Source organism: Entelurus aequoreus, linkage group LG06 (genome assembly GCF_033978785.1).
Source record: "Entelurus aequoreus isolate RoL-2023_Sb linkage group LG06, RoL_Eaeq_v1.1, whole genome shotgun sequence".
In the NCBI taxonomy this organism is placed as follows: Eukaryota; Metazoa; Chordata; class Actinopteri; order Syngnathiformes; family Syngnathidae; genus Entelurus; species Entelurus aequoreus.
The window spans coordinates 72,048,594-72,072,846 of record NC_084736.1 but is presented as its reverse complement, the minus strand read 5'-3'; the positions used below and the strand labels follow the sequence as shown (position 1 = coordinate 72,072,846).

Sequence of the window (24,253 nt, the reverse complement as noted above, 5' to 3'; positions counted from 1 at the left end):
TATTATATACCGTCAACCTGCCTGTATATATTATATACCATCAACCTGCCTGTATATATTATATACCATCAACCTGCCTGTATATGTTATATACCATCAACCTGCCTGTATATATTATATACCATCAACCTGCCTGTATATATTATATACCATCAACCTGCCTGTATATATTATATACCATCAACCTGCCTGTATATATTATATACCGTCAACCTGCCTGTATATATTATATACCATCAACCTGCCTGTATATATTATATACCATCAACCTGCCTGTATATGTTATATACCATCAACCTGCCTCTATATACAAACACCGTTTCCATATGAGTTGGGAAATTGTGTTAGATGTAAATATAAACGGAATACAATGATTTGCAAATCATTTTCCACCCATATTCAGTTGAATATGCTACAAAGACAACATATTTGATGTTCAAACTGATAAAAATTTAAAAAAAAGAGTGCGGGTACTTTCCTGGCCCGCCTGCAGTCCAGACCTGTCTCCCATCGAAAATGTGTGGCGCATTATGAAGCGTAAAATACGACAGCGGAGACCCCCGGACTGTTGAACGACCGAAGCTCTACATAAAACAAGAATGGGAAAGAATTCCACTTTCAAAGATTCAACAATTAGTTTCCTCCGTTCCCAATCGTTTATTGAGTGTTAAAAGAAAAGGTGACGTAACACAGTGGTGAACATGCCCTTTCCCAACTACTTGGGCACGTGTTGCAGCCATGAAATTCTAAGTTAATTATTATTTGCAAAAAAAAAATAAAGTTTATGAGTTTGAACATCAAATATCTTGTCTTTGCAGTACAGGGGTCACCAACGCGGTGCCCGCGGGCACCAGGTAGCCCGTAAGGACCAGATGAGTCGCCCGCCGGCCTGTTCTAAAAATAGCTCAAATAGCAGCACTTACCAGTGAGCTGCCTCTATTTTTTTCAATTGTATTTATTTACTAGCAAGCTGGTCTCGCTTTGCCCGACATTTTTAATTCTAAGAGAGACAAAACTCAAATAGAATTTGAAAATCCAAGAAAATATTTTAAAGACTTGGTCTTCACTTGTTTAAATAAATTATTTTTTTTTTTTTTACTTTGCTTCTTATAACTTTCAGAAAGACAATTTTAGAGAAAAAATACAACCTTAAAAATTATTTTAGGATTTTTAAACACATATACCTTTTTACCTTTTGAATTCCTTCCTCTTCTTTCCTGACAATTTAAATCAATGTTCAAGTAAATTTTTTTATTTTTTTTGTAAAGAATAACAAATACATTTTAATTTAATTCTTCATTTTAGCTTCTGTTTTTTCGACGAATAATATTTGTGAAATATTTCTTCAAACTTATTATGATTAAAATGTTAAAAAATTATTCTGACAAATCTAGAAAATCCTGTAGAATCAAATTTAAATCTTATTTCAAGGTCTTTTGAATTTCTTTTAAAATATTTGTTCTGGAAAATCTAGAAGAAATAATGATTTGTCTTTGTTAGAAATATAGCTTGGTCCAATTTGTTATATATTCTAACAAAGTGTAGATTGGATTTTAACCTATTTAAAACATGTCATCAAAATTCTAAAATTAATCTTAATCAGGAAAAATTGCTAATGATGTTCCATAAATTCTTTTTTTAAGTTTTTCTCTTCTTTTTTTCGGTTGAATTTTGAATTTTAAAGAGTCAAAATTGAAGATAAACTATGTTTCAAAATGTAATTGTCATTTTTTTTCGTGTTTTCTTCTCTTTTAAACCGTTCAATTAAGTGTAAATATCGTTAACTATTAATAATAACATAGAGTTAAAGGTAAATTGTGCAAATTGGCTATTTCTGGCAATTTATTTAAGTGTGTATCAAACTGGTAGCCCTTCGCATTAATCAGTACCCAAGAAGTAGCTCTTGGTTTCAAAAAGGTTGGTGACCCCTGTTGTAGTGCATTCAATTGAATTTGGGTTGAGAAGGATTTGCAAATCATTGTATTCCGTTTATATTTACATCCAACACAATTTCCCAACTCATATGGAAACGGGGTTTGTATATTATATACTATCAACCTGCTGGGGACTGCAGATGGTGTTTAGTCATTTACATGTTATGTTCATTAATGTGCATTGTTCCATGTAACAAAGATCTAACAAATGGTGTATTTTCATGCATGCATCTATGACCAAGCTGATTGGTGTGTAGTGGGACTGGCAAAAGTTAAATTGGAGAAAATGCGGTCATAAATAAATATTGAAATGTTTCTCGGTAGCAAATGCAGTAGCGGTCCCTGGACCGGCGGTTGGGGACCCCTGTCCTACGGAGCTGGCAGGAAGAAGCGATGGATCATTTAGGCACTACAAGGAAACTTTCCTCAGTGGAAACCACATCAAGTCCTACTTCAAAATCAAGTTGTTACCATTTCACGGTGAACAAATAACCCCAATCAGACAGGGTGTGTGTGTGTTTGGGTGGTCTTTACACCTGTGCTGTCACGCCGCTCCCTTCTTCGGCGGGACCTCGCCTGGCTTTTCTTTTGTCTCCTTAATTCTTTTTGAAAAAAGAAAAGAGTCTTCTGTCCCTGTCGGAGATGCGGAGAGCTCGTCTGGAGGACTGAGCGCTGTGAGCCCTCGACGACCCCGAGGGGTGAGGAGACCGCCACTCGTCCTGGTGCTTGTCCATCAACTGCTGGTCAATCACTCTGTGCATGTCATCCTGCAGGAGGACAACAACTCAAGTTTACGTCCTTTTTTTGGGGGGGGGGTTTAATAGTCAAATCTGTGACGTACATTATCAATACAACATCATATATTGATACTGTCTGATGTCCAAGTGTGTGTAGTTGTACACAAATTTGCAATTTTAAACGTCCTAAAATGTGTCCTATGCAGCTTTTTTGGTTCTTTTTGAACTCTTTTACTATGAAGCCACGCTGTTGTAACACGTGGCTTGGCATTGTCTGGCTGATATAAGCAGGGGCGTCCATGATAACGTTGCTTGGATGGCAACATGTGTTGCTCCAAAACCTGTATGTACCTTTCAGCATTAATGGTGCCTTCACAGATGTGTAAGTTACCCATGCTTTGGGCACTAATACACCCCCATACCATCACAGTGCCTATGACAATCCGGATGGTTCTTTTCGTCTTTGTTCCGGAGGACACAACGTCCACAGTTTCCAAAAACAATTTGAAATGTGGACTCGTCAGACCACAAAACACTTTTCCACTTTGCATCAGTCCATCTTAGATGAGCTCGGGCCCAGCGAAGCGTTTCTGGGTGTTGTTGATAAATGGCTTTGGCTTTGCATTGTAGAGTTTTAACTTGCACTTACAGATGTAGCGACGAACTGTAGTTACTGGCAGTGGTTTTCTGAAGTGAAATCTACATTCAGCTTAATAGCAAAGACTACTTTCTAATTAGGCAACACACCATAGTCTATACACTACTGCCATCAAAAATGTACTATATAATACTTGCAAATGAGATACAGAAATCTAAACACAGGATATATAACAACTGAACAACATATTTATTATCAGCTCGGGGTTAAGTGCTAATTTACAAAATTGTATTATCAAAAATTAACATTTATTAACACAACTTCCTGATTGTCTTAGTCTTTGAAGGATAAATATATATATATATTCCCTTACTTCTATTGTCTAATGTTAAATGAATATCATAGATAGAGATAAGACAGACAGACATATAGCAAAATGAGCAATATACACACACACACACACACACACACGTACACAATGGCAATGCTAGACCTATTTGCCTGAAGTGACGAATATTTATTTGAACGCTTTAAGCGAGAGCTGTCCCCCCTTTCTTAAACTTACGTTTTGACATGATGTATTTCCCCCGCGGGATAATACGAATTTCTCTTCTGTAATCTGTTTGTGTTTTTCCGTGTGTTTGATGTTCAGCTTTTCCGCCGGAATTGTGCCCTTATATGGGGAATTAAGGGCGTTTAGCTATGCAAATTACGGAATTAAGGGCGTTTACATATGCATATTGGGGAAATAAAGGCGTGTTTATATGCAAATTATGATAGACACGCACGCGCTAACCATTTGGCATTCAGCAACTCAAGAACAGCGGGTGGGAACAATTTGGGCGTTTAAGAACACGTCATGAATTTGAATGGACTCCTCTTAGGAAGAAAAATAAGAGGAAAAGTTAGGAACTTATTGCTGAATGGGGCCCAATATTTTCAGAGAGAAAATGGCTCAGCATGGCATAAAAAGGTTGGTGCAGATTGGAACGGCGGGATGGAGTCGCAACCAAATATGCCAATGGAAATAAATCTTATTTGTAGTAAAAATGATAACTTACAGACCACAATGGTTGGGAATTTATAATTGTATTTTTCGGAATATTGTATATCAATTCAGCAGCATTGTGTATGTGTGAGATGTGATTCAGCAGCAGGGCTGCAGTAATGTTTACCTGCTGGGTAAAGTGCAGTTTTGGCGGTATTGTCTTACTGTAATACTGCTCGGTTTTGATTGGCAGCAATAAAACGGCTGATTTGTGCACTCGTGACCCCCGTGGAGGTTATTTGTACTGCATGTATGTCCTGTACTGTATGTTTCCAATATGGCGCCCAAAGTAGGCATGCACACGTTGGCAGACTTGGTTCCCTTGGCGAGATTTGATTTGCCACAAAACGGGACGGTGCAGCTGGGCTCACCTCTAAGGCAGGAAGGGGGAGGGCACCACGGGGTAGAGAGGGTGGTACAGAAGCTGAGAAAGGCCACTAGATCAGAAACCACAAGAGCCATACTGTAAAGAGCCCTGAGGATGCAAACTGCGGGCAGGGAGAAAGAGAGGAAAAAGCAGCTGGTTACAGAGGGAGGGAGGGTAGGGGAGGTGTGTAAAGAGAGCATGGCCAACTAAGCAACAAGACGCCAGAACTGCTACCAAGGACGTGTGCAGCTGTGCATGTAATTGCTGTCGTTTTGATGTCCGTTTTTATGACCAAACAAACCAAAATAATTAGTCTATATAGCATTCCGAACATACTCCAGTTCATAAACGTACAATAAAACATGCTTTTATTTCTTGAAAGTAATAATAATAATAATAGATTTTATTTGTAAAAAGCACTTTACATTGCGTAAACAACCTCAAAGTGCTACAGTGTATTAATAAAAAGATAATAAAAAGTAAATAAAAATAAAAACTACAACAGCCAAAACTAGTATGCATATATCTACAAAAAGGTTGTTGTTTTTTTTAAAGAAGGGTTTTTAAGCTTTTTTTTAAAAGCATCCACAGTCTGTGGTGCCCTCAGGTGGTTAGGGAGAGCGTTCCACAGACTGGGAGCGGCGGAGCAGAAAGCCCGGCATAATTTTGTGGCCGTATTCGACACTCTGCTGCTACGTCCATGCAGTGTTTATTGCCCAGCAGGAACTCGAACACACAACTGTACAATAAATGTAAAAAAAATACACAGAACGACCCAAAAAAACCTTATCAACCTCATCTTGCCAAAATCTTCATTAGTTTTGGATCAACAATCACATAGAAATTGTGACTTTTGTTAAGTATGTTTAGTTTTTTTTAGTTTATTTTAGTTTTAAATAAACAAACAGTTTTACATAAACAAACAGTTGTACATTCATAAATTGACATTGTTACAGACTGAAAGGGTTTGGGCTGAAGTTAAGCAGTTATTTCGCCTAACCCTATAAACAATCTCAAATATAAGATGAGCTTCCTAGAAATATGCAATTTTCTTTACACAACATAAACACTGTTCAAAATATATACACAGTAAAGACATGTGGGATATCCTTGTACACATGTTGGTTAAACATTTGTACCAATAATATACTATATACAAACAATTATACCTTCATTATTATTTATATCTCACATTTAGTTTTGTAATTAACATTTATCATAGGATTAACTACTGTGTTGATTCAAGAGTGATATATTTTTCCAAGACATTGATCTCAAAGTGTTTTTTACGTGTGTGAATGGAACTGGAACATTTTAAGGAATCACCCAAGTTGTTCCACAGTTGAACCCCCCTGAGAGAAACACATCTACTTTTTAAGCCTGTTCTTATGTTTGCTTTCTGAAAGACTGCTTAACCTCTGAGGTCATAGGGACTCTCCCTGGGTTTGAACCTCTCCTGTAGACGGTGAGGCAGCATCCTGTTATGCCCATTTGATTGTAGACTCTTACTGACACCTTGTGGCGATAGGAAGATACTACACCTCATTTGTTTGGGCACTTCCGGGTTGACGATGTCAGTTCAGTTCATGAGACAATTGAGAAGTAGACAAGTTGTGTTAGCTTTTACAAGCCTCCGAAAAGATAAGTCTGTCAGTAAACTGTTTAACTTGTTTTTGTAACTCAATATTAAGGTGGAAAGTGGTTAAATTTGATAGTAGGATGTTTATTGAAGAACGATTTTTGTGCACTGTTTTAATGGATGTTTTGAGGACTTAAAATGGCTGCCAGTCCTATATTTCCACCATCGAAATAGTTTCAACACTCAGAAGTATTTGTTTGATGATAGTACTGTATATTTGTGTGAAGCTAATATTTACATATTGTGCATTACATTTCAGTATGTTAATTGAATCACATAGCTTATACATTTGTCATTGTGTGTATTTCAGTTTTACTAAAATAAAAGTCCAGTGCAAGACAAAAGTAAAGATAGGAAAAGACTAAGCGAGATCAACAACAATAAAGAGCCTAAATGGATTCATCTGCTTTGGAACTTTATTAGACGTCTTGGATTGTTTGTTAGCTGTCTGCCAAGCTGTATAACCTCAACACGTATAGTGAGGGCAGAACACATGTGGTTATGAGCTTTATACGTCACAATAGCAGTGTTGAGGTCAACAAGATCGTGCAGTTTTAATGTTTTTAATTTAATAAACAGAGCATTGGTATGGTCATAATAATCCGCCTAATTTACAATTCCAATGGCTTTTTTTTAAGTAAGAACACAGAGTTGATGTTAGATTTGTAATTGTTACCCCAGATTTCAACACAATAATTAAGATATGGGAGTATGAAACAATTATATAACATGTTAAGATTTACAGAGTTTTTAATTTTATGTATTATAGCAATAACTTTTGCCATCTTTGTCGAGTATATTTATGTGCAGTTTCCAATTTAATTTGTCATCTATATAGGTCCCCAAAAATGTTGTTGAATACACCCTTTCTATCTCCATATCATCAATTCTTATGTGACATTGTATGTTATTTTTCCTATTTCCAAAAATTCTATATTTTCTTTTATTTAGGTTGATTGATAGTTTATTGGCATCAAACCATTGCTTTAGTAGGTGGAGTTCACTCTCTACGGTCTCTATGTCAACTTTGGTGTCTGCCTCCAGTGTATTTGTATCACTGTATGTACCACTCATGATGTTTTATTATAACTCTTCTTTCTTGTTTGTTACATGCTAAGTGAATACGTGTACTTTTGTACTTACCGTATTTTTCGGACTATAAGTCACAGTTTTTTTCATAGTTTGGCCGGGGGTGCGACTTATACTCAGGAGCGACTTATGTGTGAAATTATAACCCACAATACCGTAAAATATCAAATAATATTATTTAGCTCATTCACGTAAGAGACTAGACGTATAAGATTTCATGGGATTTAGCGATTAGGAGTGACAGATTGTTTGGTAAACGTATAGCATGTTCTATATGTTATAGTTATTTGAATGACTCTTACCATAATATGTTACGTTAACATACCAGGCACGTTCTCAGTTGGTTATTTATGCCTCATATAACGTACACTTATTCAGCCTGTTGTTCACTATTCTTTATTTATTTTAAATTGCCTTTCAAATGTCTATTCTTGGTGTTGGCTTTTATCAAATACATTTCCCCCAAAAATGCGACTTATACTCCAGTGCGACTTATATATGTTTTTTTCCTTCTTTATTATGCATTTTCGACCGGTGCGACTTATACTCTGGAGCGACTTATACTCCGAAAAATACGGTATTTCCCCATATTTCTGCATAATACCTCAGATATGGTAACACTGGCAAACTGCAGAGATCATTGAGTGACTTTTGGTCTAGAACATATTTTGCTTGATTGATTATTGACATATTTCCTTTCACTTTCTGTTGCATATTTTTTTATGAGTTTTCCCAGTTCATTTTGTCATCTATTGACAAAGGTGGTTTCTTTTACTTGCAATGTCTTGTCTATGTGTGTTTGACTTTCTCTTCCACTGTTACCCAAATGCATTATTTCATCTCTATTTTGTCAAACCATATTTTTAATTTGTTAATGTATTCTGTTATTATCTGTATTAGCTTCTGTGTGTTCTCTCCTGAACAAAACACAGACGTGGTGTGGTGTGTTTACTTGGCACGCGACTCTTTAATCGGTGGCTCGACAGTGTTAATGGTGAACCTTACCTTCCTAGTGAATGTCAAGTGATTTAAAAAAAAAAAAAAATTTATATAGCGCTTTTCTCTAGTGACTCAAAGCACTTTACATAGTGAAACCCATGATCTAAGTTACATCTAAACCAGTGTGGGTGGCACTGGGAGCAGGCGGGTCAAGTCTCTTGCCCAACGTCACAACGGCAGTGACTAGAGTGGCGGAAGCGGGAATTGAAGACTTAGACTTCCTTTTTATTGTCATTCAAATTTGAACTTTACAGTACAGATAAGAACGAAATTTTGTTGCATTCGCTCGTTGTAGTGCAGGATAAAAAAGCAATAAGGTGCAGATATAAATAAATAGATTACTGTACAGATAAATATATTGCACTTTTGCATATGCATCCATACGGAGCCCCTAAAGGGACATGGGGGAACATTTATTTTTTATAATTTTTTAATTTTTAAAAAATTTTTTTAGACATGTATCTCGTGCGCATGAGAAACTTTTTATAAAGTTATACATTTTTTAAAAATATATTTATATATATAAAAAAAAAAAGTTGTATAACTTTATATATATATATATATATATATATATATATATATATATATATATATATATATATATATATATATATATATATATATATATATATATATATATATATTTAGACATCTTGTGCGCACGAGAAACTTTCTCGTGGGCACATGTCTAAAAAATAAAATCAAAAAAATTATAATTTTGGGGGGGATTTTTTTATAACTTTATAAAAAGTTTCTCGTGCGCACGAGATACATGTCTAAAAAAACAACAACAAAAAATAACAATTATAAAAAAAAAAAATTCCCCCATGTCCCTTTAGGGGCTCTGTACAGCCACGTTTATGGATGTATGTTATATTGTCTTTATATTCCAGCCAGTTAATCCATTTTTGGGGGGAATTGAGGGGATTATTGTGATGCGTTCAGGAGTCTAATGGCCTGAGGGAAGAAGCTGTTACAGAACCTGGAGGTTCTGCTACGGAGGCTGCGGAACCTCTTTCTAGAGTCCAGCAGTGAAAACAGTCCTTGGTGGGGGTGGGAGGAGTCTTTGCAGATTTTATGAACCTGGAACCTTTAAGTTGCCGGCACGGGCGCTCTACCAACCGAGCCACGCCACAGTAAATAAGTGATGGGTTCTCAGGTCTGTCTGTATAGCGCTTTGAGTGTCCAAAAAAGCGCTACGTAAATCTAATTCATTATTATTATTATTATTATTATTATTATTATTATTATTATTAGGGGAGTAACAGTGCGTGTATTTGTTTTGAACCGTTTCAGTACGGGGGTTTCGGTTCGGTTCGGAGGTGTACCGAACGAGTTTCCACACGGACATACGTTTGGGAACACTTTGGCTGCGCGATACAACAATGGAGGACGGAGGTTTGCCGACATTGTTCAACACGTCAAACATGCTAACCCATTTGAAGCGTCACCACCGCATTCAAGCAGCCTCTCCTCGGCGAGTCAGGCAGGGCTAAAGCAATAACAAATGTTTTTATAGCAGCAGATTTAAGACCATATTGCATTAGAAACTAGATTTTGACCCACTTCTATGGTGGAAGAACAATAAGTCCATATATCCTCTTACTGCCAAGTTAGCCAGGCTGGGGGGGAAAGAAAAGTTAATCTGAGGCTGAGGTGACTTGAAACTGTTTAATGTTGCACTTTTTATATGTAGAAGAAAAGTTTTGTCATTTTTATTTAATCTGAGCAACAACTTGAGGCAGTTTAATGTTGATTAACGTGGACCCCCGACTTAAACAAGTTGAAAAACTTATTGGGGTGTTACCATTTAGTGGTCAATTGTACGGAATATGTACTGTACTGTGCAATCTACTAATAAAAGTCTAAATCAATCAATCAATCAAAAAAAGCACTTTATATGTAGAAAGGTTTTGTTAAGAAACCATTCTGAGTTATTATCTTATTTAGTTTTTATTTGATATATGTTGACCACATTAACCCTGGCAATGGACCCTGTGTGTATATGTATGTTATGCCATTGTTTACAGATTTGGCAAATAAATAACCAAAAAATGTATATTTTGTTGTTTTCTTACTGTACCGAAAATGAACCGAACCGTGACCTCTAAACCGAGGTATGTACCGAACCCACATTTCTGTGTACCGTTACACCCTTAATACTTGAAAGCGGTGTAAAAACTTTCCACAATTCTCCAGGGTGTTGCGGCCCCACGCTGCACAACAGAGCATTTATACGGTTGACTACACAAAACTAACGAGGAAGCGCCACAAACGCACACTGTAGCACCAGCTCAAAGTTAGTAGCAGTCATGGCGCCCTGTAGTACCCTTTTGGCCATCCTCTCTGGGGACGAGCCGAGTGTGACCACACCCACACAGGAAGTGAGTCTTAGTACTATGTTTCTGACATGCATGCTAACAAGTTAACTGAGTGTGGAGGACTGGACTGGGCATTTATCTAAGCACCGCTATGATGCCACCTTTGACCCACCTGCCAGGCTTCCAGCTGCTGTGATAGGTTGAGCTTCTGTTGGATGGCGTCCAGAAGCTGACTATTTAAAGACATGATGTCTATTTTACACTTGGCCAGCTCCATCTCCACTGCCTTCTTCCTGTGCACACAAACACAACACACGTATAAGAAGTGCTTCCTTTGGTTACACCTTTTATGCAAAGCCTGTAAATATTCACATTTCTTATATATGACCAATTATTACTTTAAGCGTCATAAACATTTACTTTTTGACAGAGCGGCCGCAGAATAAGGTAGAAATGAATGGTCTAATCCAGAGGTTTTCAAAGTCTAACACTGTGGATGTCCCTGCATGGAGATAAACAACTCAACATTGAAATATTGTCATGTTCTTCAGTACAGCTCCAGCGACCCCATTAGGGACAAGCAGTAGAAAATGGATGGATGGATATTCTTCAGTAAGAAAAAAGTACATTACATGAAAACCTCTAAAGCAGGGGTGTCAAACTCAAATACAGAGTGGGCCAAAATTTAAAACTGAACAAAGCCGCGGGTCAAGGTTGAACAAATTAACCTTTTAATAGGGACCCAAACAAGTTTTGCATTGAATATTGAACAAGCAAGGCTTGTATAATTTTATAGTGACATGCAAAATCGAGTTTCAAATAATAACTAGGTGTCCCAATACTTTTGTCCAGTGGTAGTCCTGAGTGAGACCTACATAGAGGTTTTTGTTGCATGTCTCTACGATATTCGTACTGGGAGTTAGAGGAAGTTGTGTCTGTGTTTTTTTCCTAGGTGCTGCGGCACAGTGGTTCTTTTCTTTGAAGGCTCGTGAAATCAAAACCGTAGCACTTATTAAAACGCTTTCGCCAACTTTTAATCAGAAGGGTTCAATCTCTCTCCTGTAGTAGTTAGAAGCCAAAACGATAAACGCGCTCAGAGGAGATAATGTTTGATGTTTGGTGACCGCTTTTTAAAAAAAATTTGTTTTGAAGTGGGGATATCAAACTTCCTGTTGATTTTTGCTGAAGGATGTCAATCTATGAAATGTAGGTCTAGGTGAGACCTACATAGAGGTATTTGTCTCTAAAACGTTCCTACCGGAAGTTACAAGCAGTTTTGTCTGTGTTTTCCTCTGAGAAGCAGTTTTGTCTGTTTTATTCAAAAATTGCGCTAGAGCGCAATTTTGAGTTTTGGGGTTCGGTTTTTTTTTAGATCGCAATTTCCACCAGTCCCGATGTGTGTAAAAATTTTGGTGAGTTTTGAAGTATTTTAAGGGGGTCAAATTACAGCTCAAAGAGGCAAAAATGAGTGTTTTTAGTCATTTTTTGTGTTGAAGGGGAAATTGCCAACTTCCTGTTGGTTTTTGCCCGAGGATGTGAAATTATGAATTGTAGGTCTAAGTGAGACCTACATACAGGTTTTTGTTTCATGTCTCTACGACCTTCCTAGTGGGAGTTACAGGCAGTTTGTTTTTGTTTTTTTCCTAGGGGGCGCTAGAGCGCAATTTTGATTTTTGGGGTTTGTTTTTTTTTTACTAAAGTGTGCTGTCCCAGTTCTTCTATGTGTGTATAAAATTTGGTGAGTTTTAAAGCATGTTAAGGAGGGCAAAGTAGTGCGCAAAGCTGCGGAATAATAATCAACCTTACAATTTCAATAGGTTCCTTTGTACCTGTACAAAGGGAGTCCTTTATACAGGATACATGCGAACCCTAATAATCAACCTTACAATTTCAATAGGTTCCTTTCTACCTGTACAAAGGACTCCCTGTGGGAGTCCTTTGTACAGGGTACATGCGAACCCTAATTAAAACTGCAAGCAACAATGGACGAGACCGAGGGCTCATAAAATCCAAACCGGAGCAGTAATTAAAACTCTTTCATCAACTTTTAATCAGAAGGGTTCAATCTCTCTCCTGTGCCGACACGACAATCTCTCTCCTGTGCCGACACGACAAACGCGCTCAGAGGAGACAATGTTTGAAAAAAGGTGACTGTTTTTACACAACTTTTGTTTTGAAGGGGGAATTGCAAACTTCCTGTTGATTTTTGCTGGGGGTTGTCGGTGTATGAAATATAGGTCTAAGTGAGACCTACATAAAGGTTTTTGTTTCATGTCTCTACGAGATTCCTAATGGGAGTTACAGGCAGTTTTGTCTGTGTTTTCTTCCTAGGGGGCGCTGGAGCGCAATTTTTAGTTTTAGGGTTTGGTTTTTTGATTAGATCGCAATTTTCGCCAGTCCTGATGTGTGTGTCCAATTTGGTGAGTTTTGAAGCATGTTAAGGGGGTCAAATTACAGCTCAAAGAGGCGGCGGTATAATAATAATAAAACGCTAGAAATACAATAGGGTCCCATGTCTCAAAGGGACTCGGTCCCTGATAATAATAATAAAAAAATATCAATGGCATATCAAATAAAATTTAAATAAAAATTGAATGCCTCTTTTCTATTTGCAGCCTCCTGAGGTAAATATCAAAATAAACTTTTTCCACAGGCTAATAATACATTTGAAAATAAAATGACAATAATGAATGAATCAAACATTCAAGCCTTGAAGTAGCAAGAGAAAGTGCATGGGGGCGTGTATATTGTAGCGTCCCGGAAGAGTTAGTGCTGCAAGGGGTTCTGGGTATTTGTTCTGTTGTGTTACGGTGCGGATGTTCTCCGGAAATGTGTTTGTCATTCTTGTTTGGTGTGGTTTCACAGTGTTAAAGTTGTTTATACGGCACCCTCAGTGTGACCTGTATGGCTTTGACCAAGTATGCGTGGCATTCACTTGTGTGTGTGTAAAAGCCGCATATATTATGTGACTGGGCCGGCACGCTGTTTGTATGGAGGAAAAGCGGACGTGACGAGAGGTTGTAGAGGACGCTAAAGGGAGTGCCTTAAAGGCACGCCCCCAATACTGTTGTCCGGGTGGAAATCGGGAGAAATTCAGGAGAATGGTTGCCCCCGGAGATTTTCGGGAGGGGTACTGAACTGCGGGAGTCTCCCGGTAAAATCGCGAGGGTTGGCAAGTATGAGTATTAGTGGTGAATGCGCCGCTGCAAAATACCGGCGGGCCAGCTCTAATGTTAATTTGATATTGCCTCAAGGGCCAAATTAAATTACACGGCGGGCCAGAGTTTGACACCCATGCTCTAAAGGCTTAGTGGCCACATGCGTGGACAGCACCTTTTAGCTCTTATTTCCAAAATTGTGTACACTACTGAATTGGGGTCTTATGGCCGCTTATGTGGACACTTATACTGCCATCTGGTGGTGTCAGAAGAGTATAACATACAATGGAATTTGGAAAAAAAAATCTGTAAAAATAAGAATTAGCATGTCACTACACATGAAGTACATGTTTGTGTATTTATGGACTAAGTACATCATATAAAAAGATGAATCTTAGTTTTTATTCTAATTAGGGTCCAATAAGCCCAAATAGCAAAGAGAAATAAAAAAAAGCATGTAAACAAACCGCTTGGGCCTTAAGAGGTGTAATATTTTCAAAGTCCTTCAGTCATACTTTGTCGCCCTCTGGTGGTCTCAAGTCATATCTGTCAATGTTTGCATTTGAGAATAGTGGACATTGTTTGTATTTTCCCCATCATATTCACCAGCAACCTCCCCTGATGCAAGTCAAATGTTCCACACTGCAAAAAGTCAGTGTTCAAAAACAAGAAAAAAAAATTACAAAAATTAGGGGTATTTTATTTGAACTAATCAAAATTATCTGCCAATAGAACAAGAAAATTCGGCTTGTCAAGACTTTCCAAAACAAGTAAAATTAGCTAACCTCAATGAACCCAAAAATACCTTAAAATAAGTATATTCTCACTAATAACTAAATAATCTTGGTAGAAAAAAAAGTGACCTTTTTGCTCTATATGTTGAAAAATATTCTTAAATAAAGTAAATGCTAGTGCCATTATCTTGACATAATGATATGCGATCGGCATCATGATTGAAATTATTACTTTAAAAAAGTAGTTTTATTCTTGTGAGTGTTAATGACACAGCTTTACAACAGTTGATATTCTAGTTTCAAGCATGTTTTACTCAATATAGGTCATCAAATCTCAGCAACAAGCTGTAATATCCAAAACACTTAAAACAAGTAAAACACTAACATAAAATATGCTTAGTGAGAATAATTATCTTATCAGACAGAAAATAAGCAAAGATCACCCTTATTTGAGATATTTAATCTTACTTAGATTTCAGTTTTTGCAGTGCAGCTTGGCTACCGGGAGCAAAACACTTGAGGTCATGTCTTATAAGATCGATAAATATATTGTTTTTAAAGAAATAAATAGGATGCCCAGAAAAAAAAAAAATGGTGGAATTAAACTGTACATTTTTCTTTATGTATTTGTTGAACACTTGGTCATCAAAAATGGTTGCTCTATAAACATTTGTCTTAAAGGAGAACCACAAGAATTTGTCTTTGCTCCTCAAAGTACGTGTACTTGGTACTCTACTATAGGCATCTGAGTCATGGACAATACACCGCAGGAACCAACATCGCCTCAATGCATTTCACTTCCTGCCTTCGTTCATACTGGCCGTTTGTTGGAAGGACCACGTCACCAACTCACTCATACTACAGAAAACTCCAGTGATCTGTACACAACTCTTCGCCAATGTCACATTCATCGTATCCCCAAACTCTTATTGTATGGCCAACTAGCCAATGCTCCGCGCAAACAAGGACGTCATCGCATATGTTTTAAAGGCCTACTCAAATGATTTTTTTTTTTTTTAAACGGGGATAGCAGATCCATTCTATGTGTCATACTTGATCATTTTGCGATATTGCCATATTTTTGCTGAAAGGATTTAGTAGAGAACATCTACGATAAAGTTCGCAACTTTTGGTCGCTGATAAAAAAAGCCTTGCCTGTACCGGAAGTAGCGTGACGTCGCAGGTTGAAGGGCTCCTCACATTTCCCCATTGTTTACACCAGCAGCGAGAGCGATTCGGACCGAGAAAGCGACAATTACCCCATTAATTTGAGCGAGGATGAAAGATTCGTGGATGAGGAACGTGAGAGTGAAGGACTAGAGTGCAGTGCAGGACGTATCTTTTTTTGCTCTGACCGTAACTTAGGTAAAAGGGCTCATTGGATTCCACACTTTCTCCTTTTTCTATTGTGGATCACGGATTTGTATTTTAAACCACCTCGGATACTATATCCTCTTGAAAATGAGAGTCGAGAACGCGAAATGGACATTCACAGTGACTTTTATCTGCACGACAATACATCGGTGAAGCACTTTAGCTACGGAGCTAACGTGATAGCATCGTGCTTAAATGCAGATAGACACAAAAGAAATAAGCCCCTGACTGGAAGGATAGTCAGAAGTTCAACAATACTACTATCAGGAGACACCGAACCAAACACTGGACCTGTAACCACACGGTTAATGCTGTGCCGCCTGTCGAAGCCTAGCAATGCTGTTGCTAACGACGCCATTGAAGCTAACTTAGCTACGGGACCTCATCAGAGCTATGATAAAAACATTAGCGCTCCACCTACGCCAGCCCTCATCTGCTCATCAACACCCGTGCTCACCTGCGTTCCAGCGATCGACAGCGCGACGAAGGACTTCACCCGATCATCGATGCGGTCGGCGGCTAGCGTCGGATAGCGCGTCTGCTATCCAAGTCAAAGTCCTCCTGGTTGTGTTGCTGCAGCCAGCCGCTAATACACCGATCCCACCTACAGCTTTCTTCTTTGCAGTCTTCATTGTTCATTAAACAAATTGAAAAATATTCACCAACACAGATGTCCAGAATACTGTGGAATTTTGCGATGAAAACAGAGCTGTTTGTATTGGGATACAATGTGTCCGAATACTTCCGTTTCAACCATTGACGTCGCGCGCAAACGTCATCATACATGGACGTTTTCAACCGGAAGTTTCGCGGGAAATTTAAAATTGCACTTTATAAGTTAACCCGACCGTATTGGCATGTGTTGCAATGTTAAGATTTCATCATTGATATGTAAACTATCAGACTGCGTGGTCGGTAGTAGTGGCTTTCAGTAGGCCTTTAAAGGTGTAATCAAGAGGGACCTGAAATATTTCTCCATCAACGTTGACAACTGGGAGGCTCTTGCAAGTGAAAGATCCAAGTGGCGTGCAGCAATCAACAATGGCTGCAGAGTCTCTCAAGAGGCATACGAGCCATTCTTGGAAGAGAGACTCTTCCAAGAATGCGACATAGTAGTAGTAGTAGTAGTAGTAGTAGTAAAAGCAGGATTGACTCATTGCTACTTTGTGTGTAGTCTTATGACTAATCATCTGAGCTGTTACAATGTTTATTTACTGACTACAATCATGAATAATGTATCATGTTACTCAGAGTTTGCATGATCTTACTTTGCAATGGCCTCATCTCTGTCTTTGATTGCACTCTGGAGCTGCTCGCTGGGCTCTCGGACCTCAGCCATGGTCCTCAACAGCTCGGTCTCCTCTTGGAGGGAACACATTTCTACTGAGAGCAGCGTCATCTGCATCCAAAATTGGGGAATGACACGTTATTCACTTCCTCTGAGTCACTGTAAACGTGTGTATTATTGTGTACACCAGGGTGATTTAAACAAAGTTCAGGGGGCAAAATAATATTAGAAAACCCACATAAGAGTGTTTGGGCAATGCAAAATATTCCCAAAAAAAGCTACCTCCAAACCAAAATGGCCAACTACCTGTTCATCTTAGCCTCGATTCTGTGAGGAATTTCATGTCACCTCGTTTTGTGTCAGTCAGACTTTGATCCCATTTTTTAAAATGTCTTTGTATAGTTTTTGTGACGATCTGTCACTTCACGTCTGGTTGTGGTTCCTTGTTTGGTGTTTGTTTCCTGTCAGCGCTCTTATTTTTCTTCCCCTTCCTGCTTTTCTCCCTGAGCGCTCGTTTCCCTCACCTGTCCCTAATTGGCAGCCTGGGACACTTTGATTGATTGAAACTTTTATTGGTGGATTGCAAAGGAAGAGAATACATTATATACAGTTTACACCAGGGGTGGGTAATTAATTTTTACCGGGGACCGAATAAGCAACCCGAGCACTGCTGGAGGGCCACACCGACAATATTTCAATTAAATTTTGCTCAAATTATTTTTGATATACCGTAAGATAAATAATAATAATAATAATAATTTCATTTAACATAACTTAACTTTATACAAAAGCAGATTGCTTTTGATGGTTTTATTTTTAACACTGTCTTACACAACACTTCCTGATGTATAATACAATGCAAAAATGTCAATTTCTGTCACTTTATCCTGCATCCTCTTTAAAAGTCCAACATTTTTCCCCGTCAGATTTGGACAACCATCTGTTGTCACACCTGCCAGCTTGTCCCATTTCAGTCCTAACATGTCCAAATACGCATTTACCTCTGTGAACAAGTCACTACCTGTGGTTGTCTCTTTAATTGACTGCATGGCTGCCAGCTACTCCGTGATTTGAAAGTCTGCAGCTATCCCACGTAAGAAAATGAGCAGCCGGGCGGTGTCACGTACATCGCAGCTCTCATCCAAAGTCAGCGAAAAACAGTCAAAGTCGGCCGTTCTGTTCTTCAGCTGAAGCTCCGAGTTTCCAGCGATGGTCTCAACCCGCCTCGTTGCAGTGCGTCGGGAGAGTGACACGCAGCACAGTTGTATTGCACGCACGACATAGATGTTTTTATAAATGTATTTTGTAATTTGTGATTGCCGCTGTTCACATTCACTCACAATCGCGCAAAAGCATACGTCCACACGGAAGTAATACAAATAACGCTTTTCAAAACAAAAGCAGCACCGTTGTATTGCACACTCGACATAGATACTTTTTAAAATGTATTTTGTAATTTATGATTGGCCTCACGCGGGCCGGATGTGGCCCGCGGGCCGCAGAATGCCCAGGTCTGGTTTACACAGTACAATACATATTCCGTACAATTGACCACTAAATGGTAACACCTGAATAAGCTTTTCAACTTGTTTAAGTCGGGGTCCACGTTAATCAATTCATGGTAATTCTTTACACCTGGTTGCAGTTGCCAATCAGGCAGCTATTTATGCCTGCCTCGCCTGTTCCTCAGGGCTCGAGGATTGACTCTGTTAGGCACTCGCATGGCTGAGGTAGTTTTGACCCCAAGATGCAGGAAACAGGGGAATGATGTGCAGGTAAGAGTCCTTTATTATACTCACGACAATAATCAATCCTCGAGCCCTGAGGAACAGGCGAGGCAGGCATAAATAGCCGCCTGAATGGCAACTGCAACCAGGTGTGCCAGGCTGCCAATCAGTGACAGGTGAGGGGAAACGAGCGCTCGGGGAGACAAGCAGGAAGGGGAACAAAAATAAGAGCGCCGACAGGAAACAAACACCAAACAAGGAACCACAACCAGAAGTGAAGTGACAGATCGTCACAGTTTTACCTACATCGGATAGGTTTTAGCGTGATTAATAATATTAATTACCGTATTTTTCAGACTATAAGTTGCAGTTTTTTTCATAGTTTGGCCGGGGGTGCGACTTATACTCAGGAGAAATTATTAACACATTAGTGTAAAATATCAAATAATATTATTTAGCTCATTCACGTAAGAGACTAGACGTATAAGATTTCATGGGATTTAGCGATTAGGAGTGACAGATTGTTTGGTAAACGTATAGCATGTTCTATATGTTATAGTTATTTGAATGACTCTTACCATAATATGTTACGTTAACATACCAGGCACGTTCTCAGTTGGTTATTTATGCGTCATATAACGTACACTTATTCAGCCTGTTGTTCACTATTCTTTATTTATTTTAAATTGCCTTTCAAATGTCTATTCTTGGTGTTGGATTTTATCAAATAAATTTCCCCAAAAAATGCGCCTTATACTCCAGTGCGACTTATATATGTTTTTTCCCTTCTTTATTATGCATTTTCGGCCGGTGCGACTTATACTCCGGAGCGACTTATACTCCGAAAAATACGGTACAAGTGAGGAATATCAAAATGGCCTCCACAACCTTCAATTTTTCTGTCCTTCAAAAAAAGTCTCGACAAAATGATTTGCCTGAGTGGCTGTACAGGACAGATAAAAAGTTTGAACAACCCTGGTGTACACGTCTGAATATGTTCGTGTCACATATGATTGCACACATTTACATGATGCAATTGCGTACATGACAGCACGTCACTTACAGGATTATACCGTACATACTGTACATACTGTACATGTACCTGATTGTGCAGCTGTAGCAGCTCCTCTTTACTGTTGTGCGTCTTGTCCTGCTCCACTTCATACAGTTCTCGGACTTCTCTTAGTTCTTCTCCAAGCTTCCTCAACTGTTCTTCCAAAGCTTCCTCATCACTGCGCCGAGAGCCCTTTCAATGTGAAGGCACATCAAATATCCATTTAATGGACAATCCTGAAAGTTTGTTGATAAAGTGAAGAAAGACTGTGGGAAAGAAAGTTTACGTGCTAAATACATTTAAAAACTATAAAACTGTAGAATAGGCGTTGAATTGGGTAGTGCAAAGGGGGGCCGTTGCTAGGAATGCTGGGCCCCCTGAAAGAGTATTGGTGTGGGCCCCTCTCGCCCATTCATCGCCCCCTTCAATGTTCTTGTTTTTTAGTGTTCTTGACGGTGCTTGGTGTAATACACCCATTTGGTTTCATTTTTTACAATTAACCACTTAACAAATCAGACTATTATGTAAGATATGTATCATTGGTTGTTTTTTTAAAAAACATTTTTGTATTGAGGCTATTCAAACCTCCCACCAATGACACATTTCACAAGACCACATTGAACAGTTAAGTGCTCGAGCCTAATCTACAATGTAAATAGTCATGAAAATAAAGAAAACCGGTAACACTTTAGTACGGGGAACATATTCACCATTTGATTAGTTGCTTGTTAACATGCACATTAGTAACATATTGGCTCTTATTTAGTCATTATTAAGTACTTATTAATGCCTTATTCTGCATGGCCTTATTATACAACCAGTAAGCCATTAACTAAGAGTCTTCCCTCAATAAGCTCAATAAAATAAAAAAAAGCTCAGAATTATTGCTTATTAGTAACCCTAACCCTTATATGTTCCCCTAGTGTCCAAATAACTCTAAATTAATTATAATATGTTCCCCATACTAAAGTGTTACCAAAAAACCCATTGAATGAGAAAGTATATGATTTGGCCCACCGACAATGAAAATAAAAACATATCATACCAATCGGTAGGTTGTGAGTTCAAACCCCGGCCGAGTCATACCAAAGACTATAAAAATGGGACCCATTACCTCCCTGCTTGGCACTCCGCATTAAGGGTTGGAATTGGGGGTTAAATCACCAAAAAATGATTCCCGGGCGATGGGTCAAATTTGTGACGGTTTTCTCATTGGTGACGTCACCGGATAGCTCCGTGTATGGTTAAGTTTCACCGAAGAGTTACCGTGAGTCCGCCATTGTAGTCCAACGTTGTATTCAGTAAGTTCCATTTATTTCTCTATCCTCTTGTTGTGGGGCAGACTTGCTTGTACATTAGATTAGATTAGATTAGATTAGATTAGCTTCAACGTTATTGTCATTGCACATGTCACAAGTACACAGCAACAAAATACAGTTAGCACACATGCACAGTTATCCTCCATTGTTGCCATTTCTAGTACAAAGTAGCGCAGTTTAAAACGTATATCTTTCAGTAGACTCGCTATGGAAGCACTATAAACTACAACAAAGATGGCGGGGAGAAAGCGCAGTCGAAGTGGAGCCACATAAGTAAAACCGCCCAGAAAATGGCGTACCCTGGAGAGACGGTCAGAAAACGGCTTGAAAACGTTCTGTTAAACATAATCCAGGCCGGTCTTTTTCAACCACTGTGAGATACGGTCTGGTGTGCCGTGGGAGATTATCTAATTTTACCTATTTGGGTTAAAACCAGTAATTATAATCTGCAAATGTGTTGTTGTTGAGTGTCGGTGCTGTCTAGAGCTCGGCAGAGTAACCGTGTAATACTCTTCCATATCAGTAGGTGGCAGCAGGTAGCTAATTGTTTTGTAGATGTCGGAAACAGCGGGAGGCAGTGTGCAGGTAAAAAGGTGTCTAATGCTTAAACCAAAAATAAACAAAAGGTGAGTGCACCTAAGAAAAGGCATTGAAGCTTAGGGAAGGCTATGCAGAACGAAACTAAAACTGAACTAGCTACAAAGTAAACAAAAAAAGAATGCTGGACGACGGCAAAGACTTACTGTGGAGCAGAGACGGCGTCCACAATGTACATCCGAACATGACATGACAATCAACCATGCCCCCACAAAGAAGGATAAAAACAACTGCAATATTCTTGATTGCTAAAACAAAGTAGATGCGGGAAATATCGCTCAAAGGGAGACATGAAACTGCTACAGGAAAATAGCAAAAAAATATGAAAAATCCACCAAAATAGGAGCGCAAGACGAACTAAAACACTTCACACAGGAAAACCGCAAATAACTCAAAATAAGTCAGGGCGTGATGTGACAGGTGGTGACAGTACACCTACTTTGAGACAAGAGCTATATTGATGCATGCTTGGTTATGGTTTAAAGTCATATCCAACAATTGCGACGACTTTTTACTGTCAACTGAGTTCGTTTTTTAATGTCTGCTGGTGGTGTGCCTCCGCATTTTTTCCAATGCAAAAAATGTGCCTTGGCTCAAAAAAGGTTGAAAAACACTGATCTAGGCAACATTTTGACCAAAGAACCATCTTTACATGTTATGTAGACCACAAAGAAAGTGTTTTAAATGTAGAAAAAATCCTACTATCACCCCTTTAAGTAGAAGAGGGTGCTCTATTGGTAGTAAATAGTGTCTACACTGCAAAAAGTTAGTGTTCACAAACAAGAAAAAAAATTACTAAAATTAGGGGTATTTTATTTGAACTAAGCAAAATTATCTGCCAATAGAACAAGAACATTTGGCTTGTCAAGACTTTCCAAAACAAGTAAAATTAGCTAACCTCAATGAACCCAAAAATACCTTAAAATAAGTATATTTTCACTAATAACAAGTGCACTTTTCTTGGTAGAAAATAAAAACATGAGACCTTTTTGCTCAATATGTTGAAAAATATTCTTAAATGAAGTAAATGCTAGTGCCATTATCTTGACATAATGATATGCGCTCGGCATTACATTTCTTGAAACCAGCAAACTTATACTAAAAACTAATTTATTGTTCTTAATGGGAAGGCAACAAGGCAACCGCTTGTTACTCTCGGGGTCTCCTAGCCGCTCAGGCAAATCTAAAAATGCATTTTTCCATCGATAACATGACATCGTGCCAAGCGCATGCTCTTTCAGTCAATCAGTGCGCAAGGAATATATATACACTACCGTTCAAAAGTTTGGGGTCACCCAAACAATTTTGTGGAATAGCCTTCATTTCTAAGAACAAGAATAGACTGTCGAGTTTCAGATGAAAGTTCTCTTTTTCTGGCCATTTTGAGCGTTTAATTGACCCCACAAATGTGATGCTCCAGAAACTCAATCTGCTCAAAGGAAGGTCAGTTTTGTAGCTTCTGTAACGAGCTAAACTGTTTTCAGATGTGTGAGCATGATTGCACAAGGGTTTTCTAATCATCAATTAGCCTTCTGAGCCAATGAGCAAACACATTGTACCATTAGAACACTGGAGTGATAGTTGCTGGAAATGGGCCTCTATACACCTATGTAGATATTGCACCAAAAACCAGACATTTGCAGCTAGAATAGTCATTTACCACATTAGCAATGTATAGAGTGTATTTCTTTCAAGTTAAGACTAGTTTAAAGTTATCTTCATTGAAAAGTACAGTGCTTTTCCTTCAAAAATAAGGACATTTCAATGTGACCCCAAACTTTTGAACGGTAGTGTATACATATATATATAATGTATATATATATATGTATATATACAGCCCGGCCCTCGGACCAATTTTTTTTAATTGTAATTTTGAAGAATTTATCTGAAAGTGCATGAACTATTTCTGTTCAAAATTGTTTGAAATGTCACATGTTAAATGTTTAAATATTAACTGTCAGTTTACTGTACTGTGCCAACTGTACTACTATATGAGTACTTGTTTTCTATCGTTTCATTGAAAATAAAACAGCAAAGTCCATTTGGCTGTCATCTGTTTTAATTATGAGACACAATTGTGTCAAAATCATGATTTTTTTTTTTCATTCTTGAAATAAGAAAGTATTACTTTAAAAAAGTAGTTGTATACTTGTGAGTGTTGATGACACAGCTTTGCAACAGTTGATATTCTAGTTTCAAGCATGTTTTACTCAATATAGGTCATCAAATCTCAGCAACAAGCTGTAATATCTTACTGAGATCATTTAGGA

General features: G+C 38.3%; 1 protein-coding gene and 1 long non-coding RNA gene across 4 annotated transcripts in view; one reads left to right on the top strand and one right to left on the bottom strand.

Annotated features, from left to right (window-relative positions):
* The window catches only part of LOC133652569 (uncharacterized), a 58,540-nt gene that overhangs the window by 13,990 nt on the left and 20,297 nt on the right, over positions 1–24,253 (top strand). The window lies entirely within an intron of this gene.
* The window catches only part of LOC133652568 (BICD family-like cargo adapter 1), a 53,559-nt gene continuing 30,669 nt past the window's right edge, over positions 1,364–24,253 (bottom strand). The window contains exons 7-10 of the mRNA XM_062051460.1: positions 20,116–20,259; positions 17,267–17,397; positions 10,905–11,025; positions 1,364–2,701 (exon numbers count right to left, since the gene is read on the bottom strand). Coding sequence (XP_061907444.1) covers positions 2,531–2,701; positions 10,905–11,025; positions 17,267–17,397; positions 20,116–20,259 — 567 coding nt within the window. The 3' untranslated portion in view covers positions 1,364–2,530. The remainder of the gene's footprint in view (positions 2,702–10,904; positions 11,026–17,266; positions 17,398–20,115; positions 20,260–24,253) is intronic.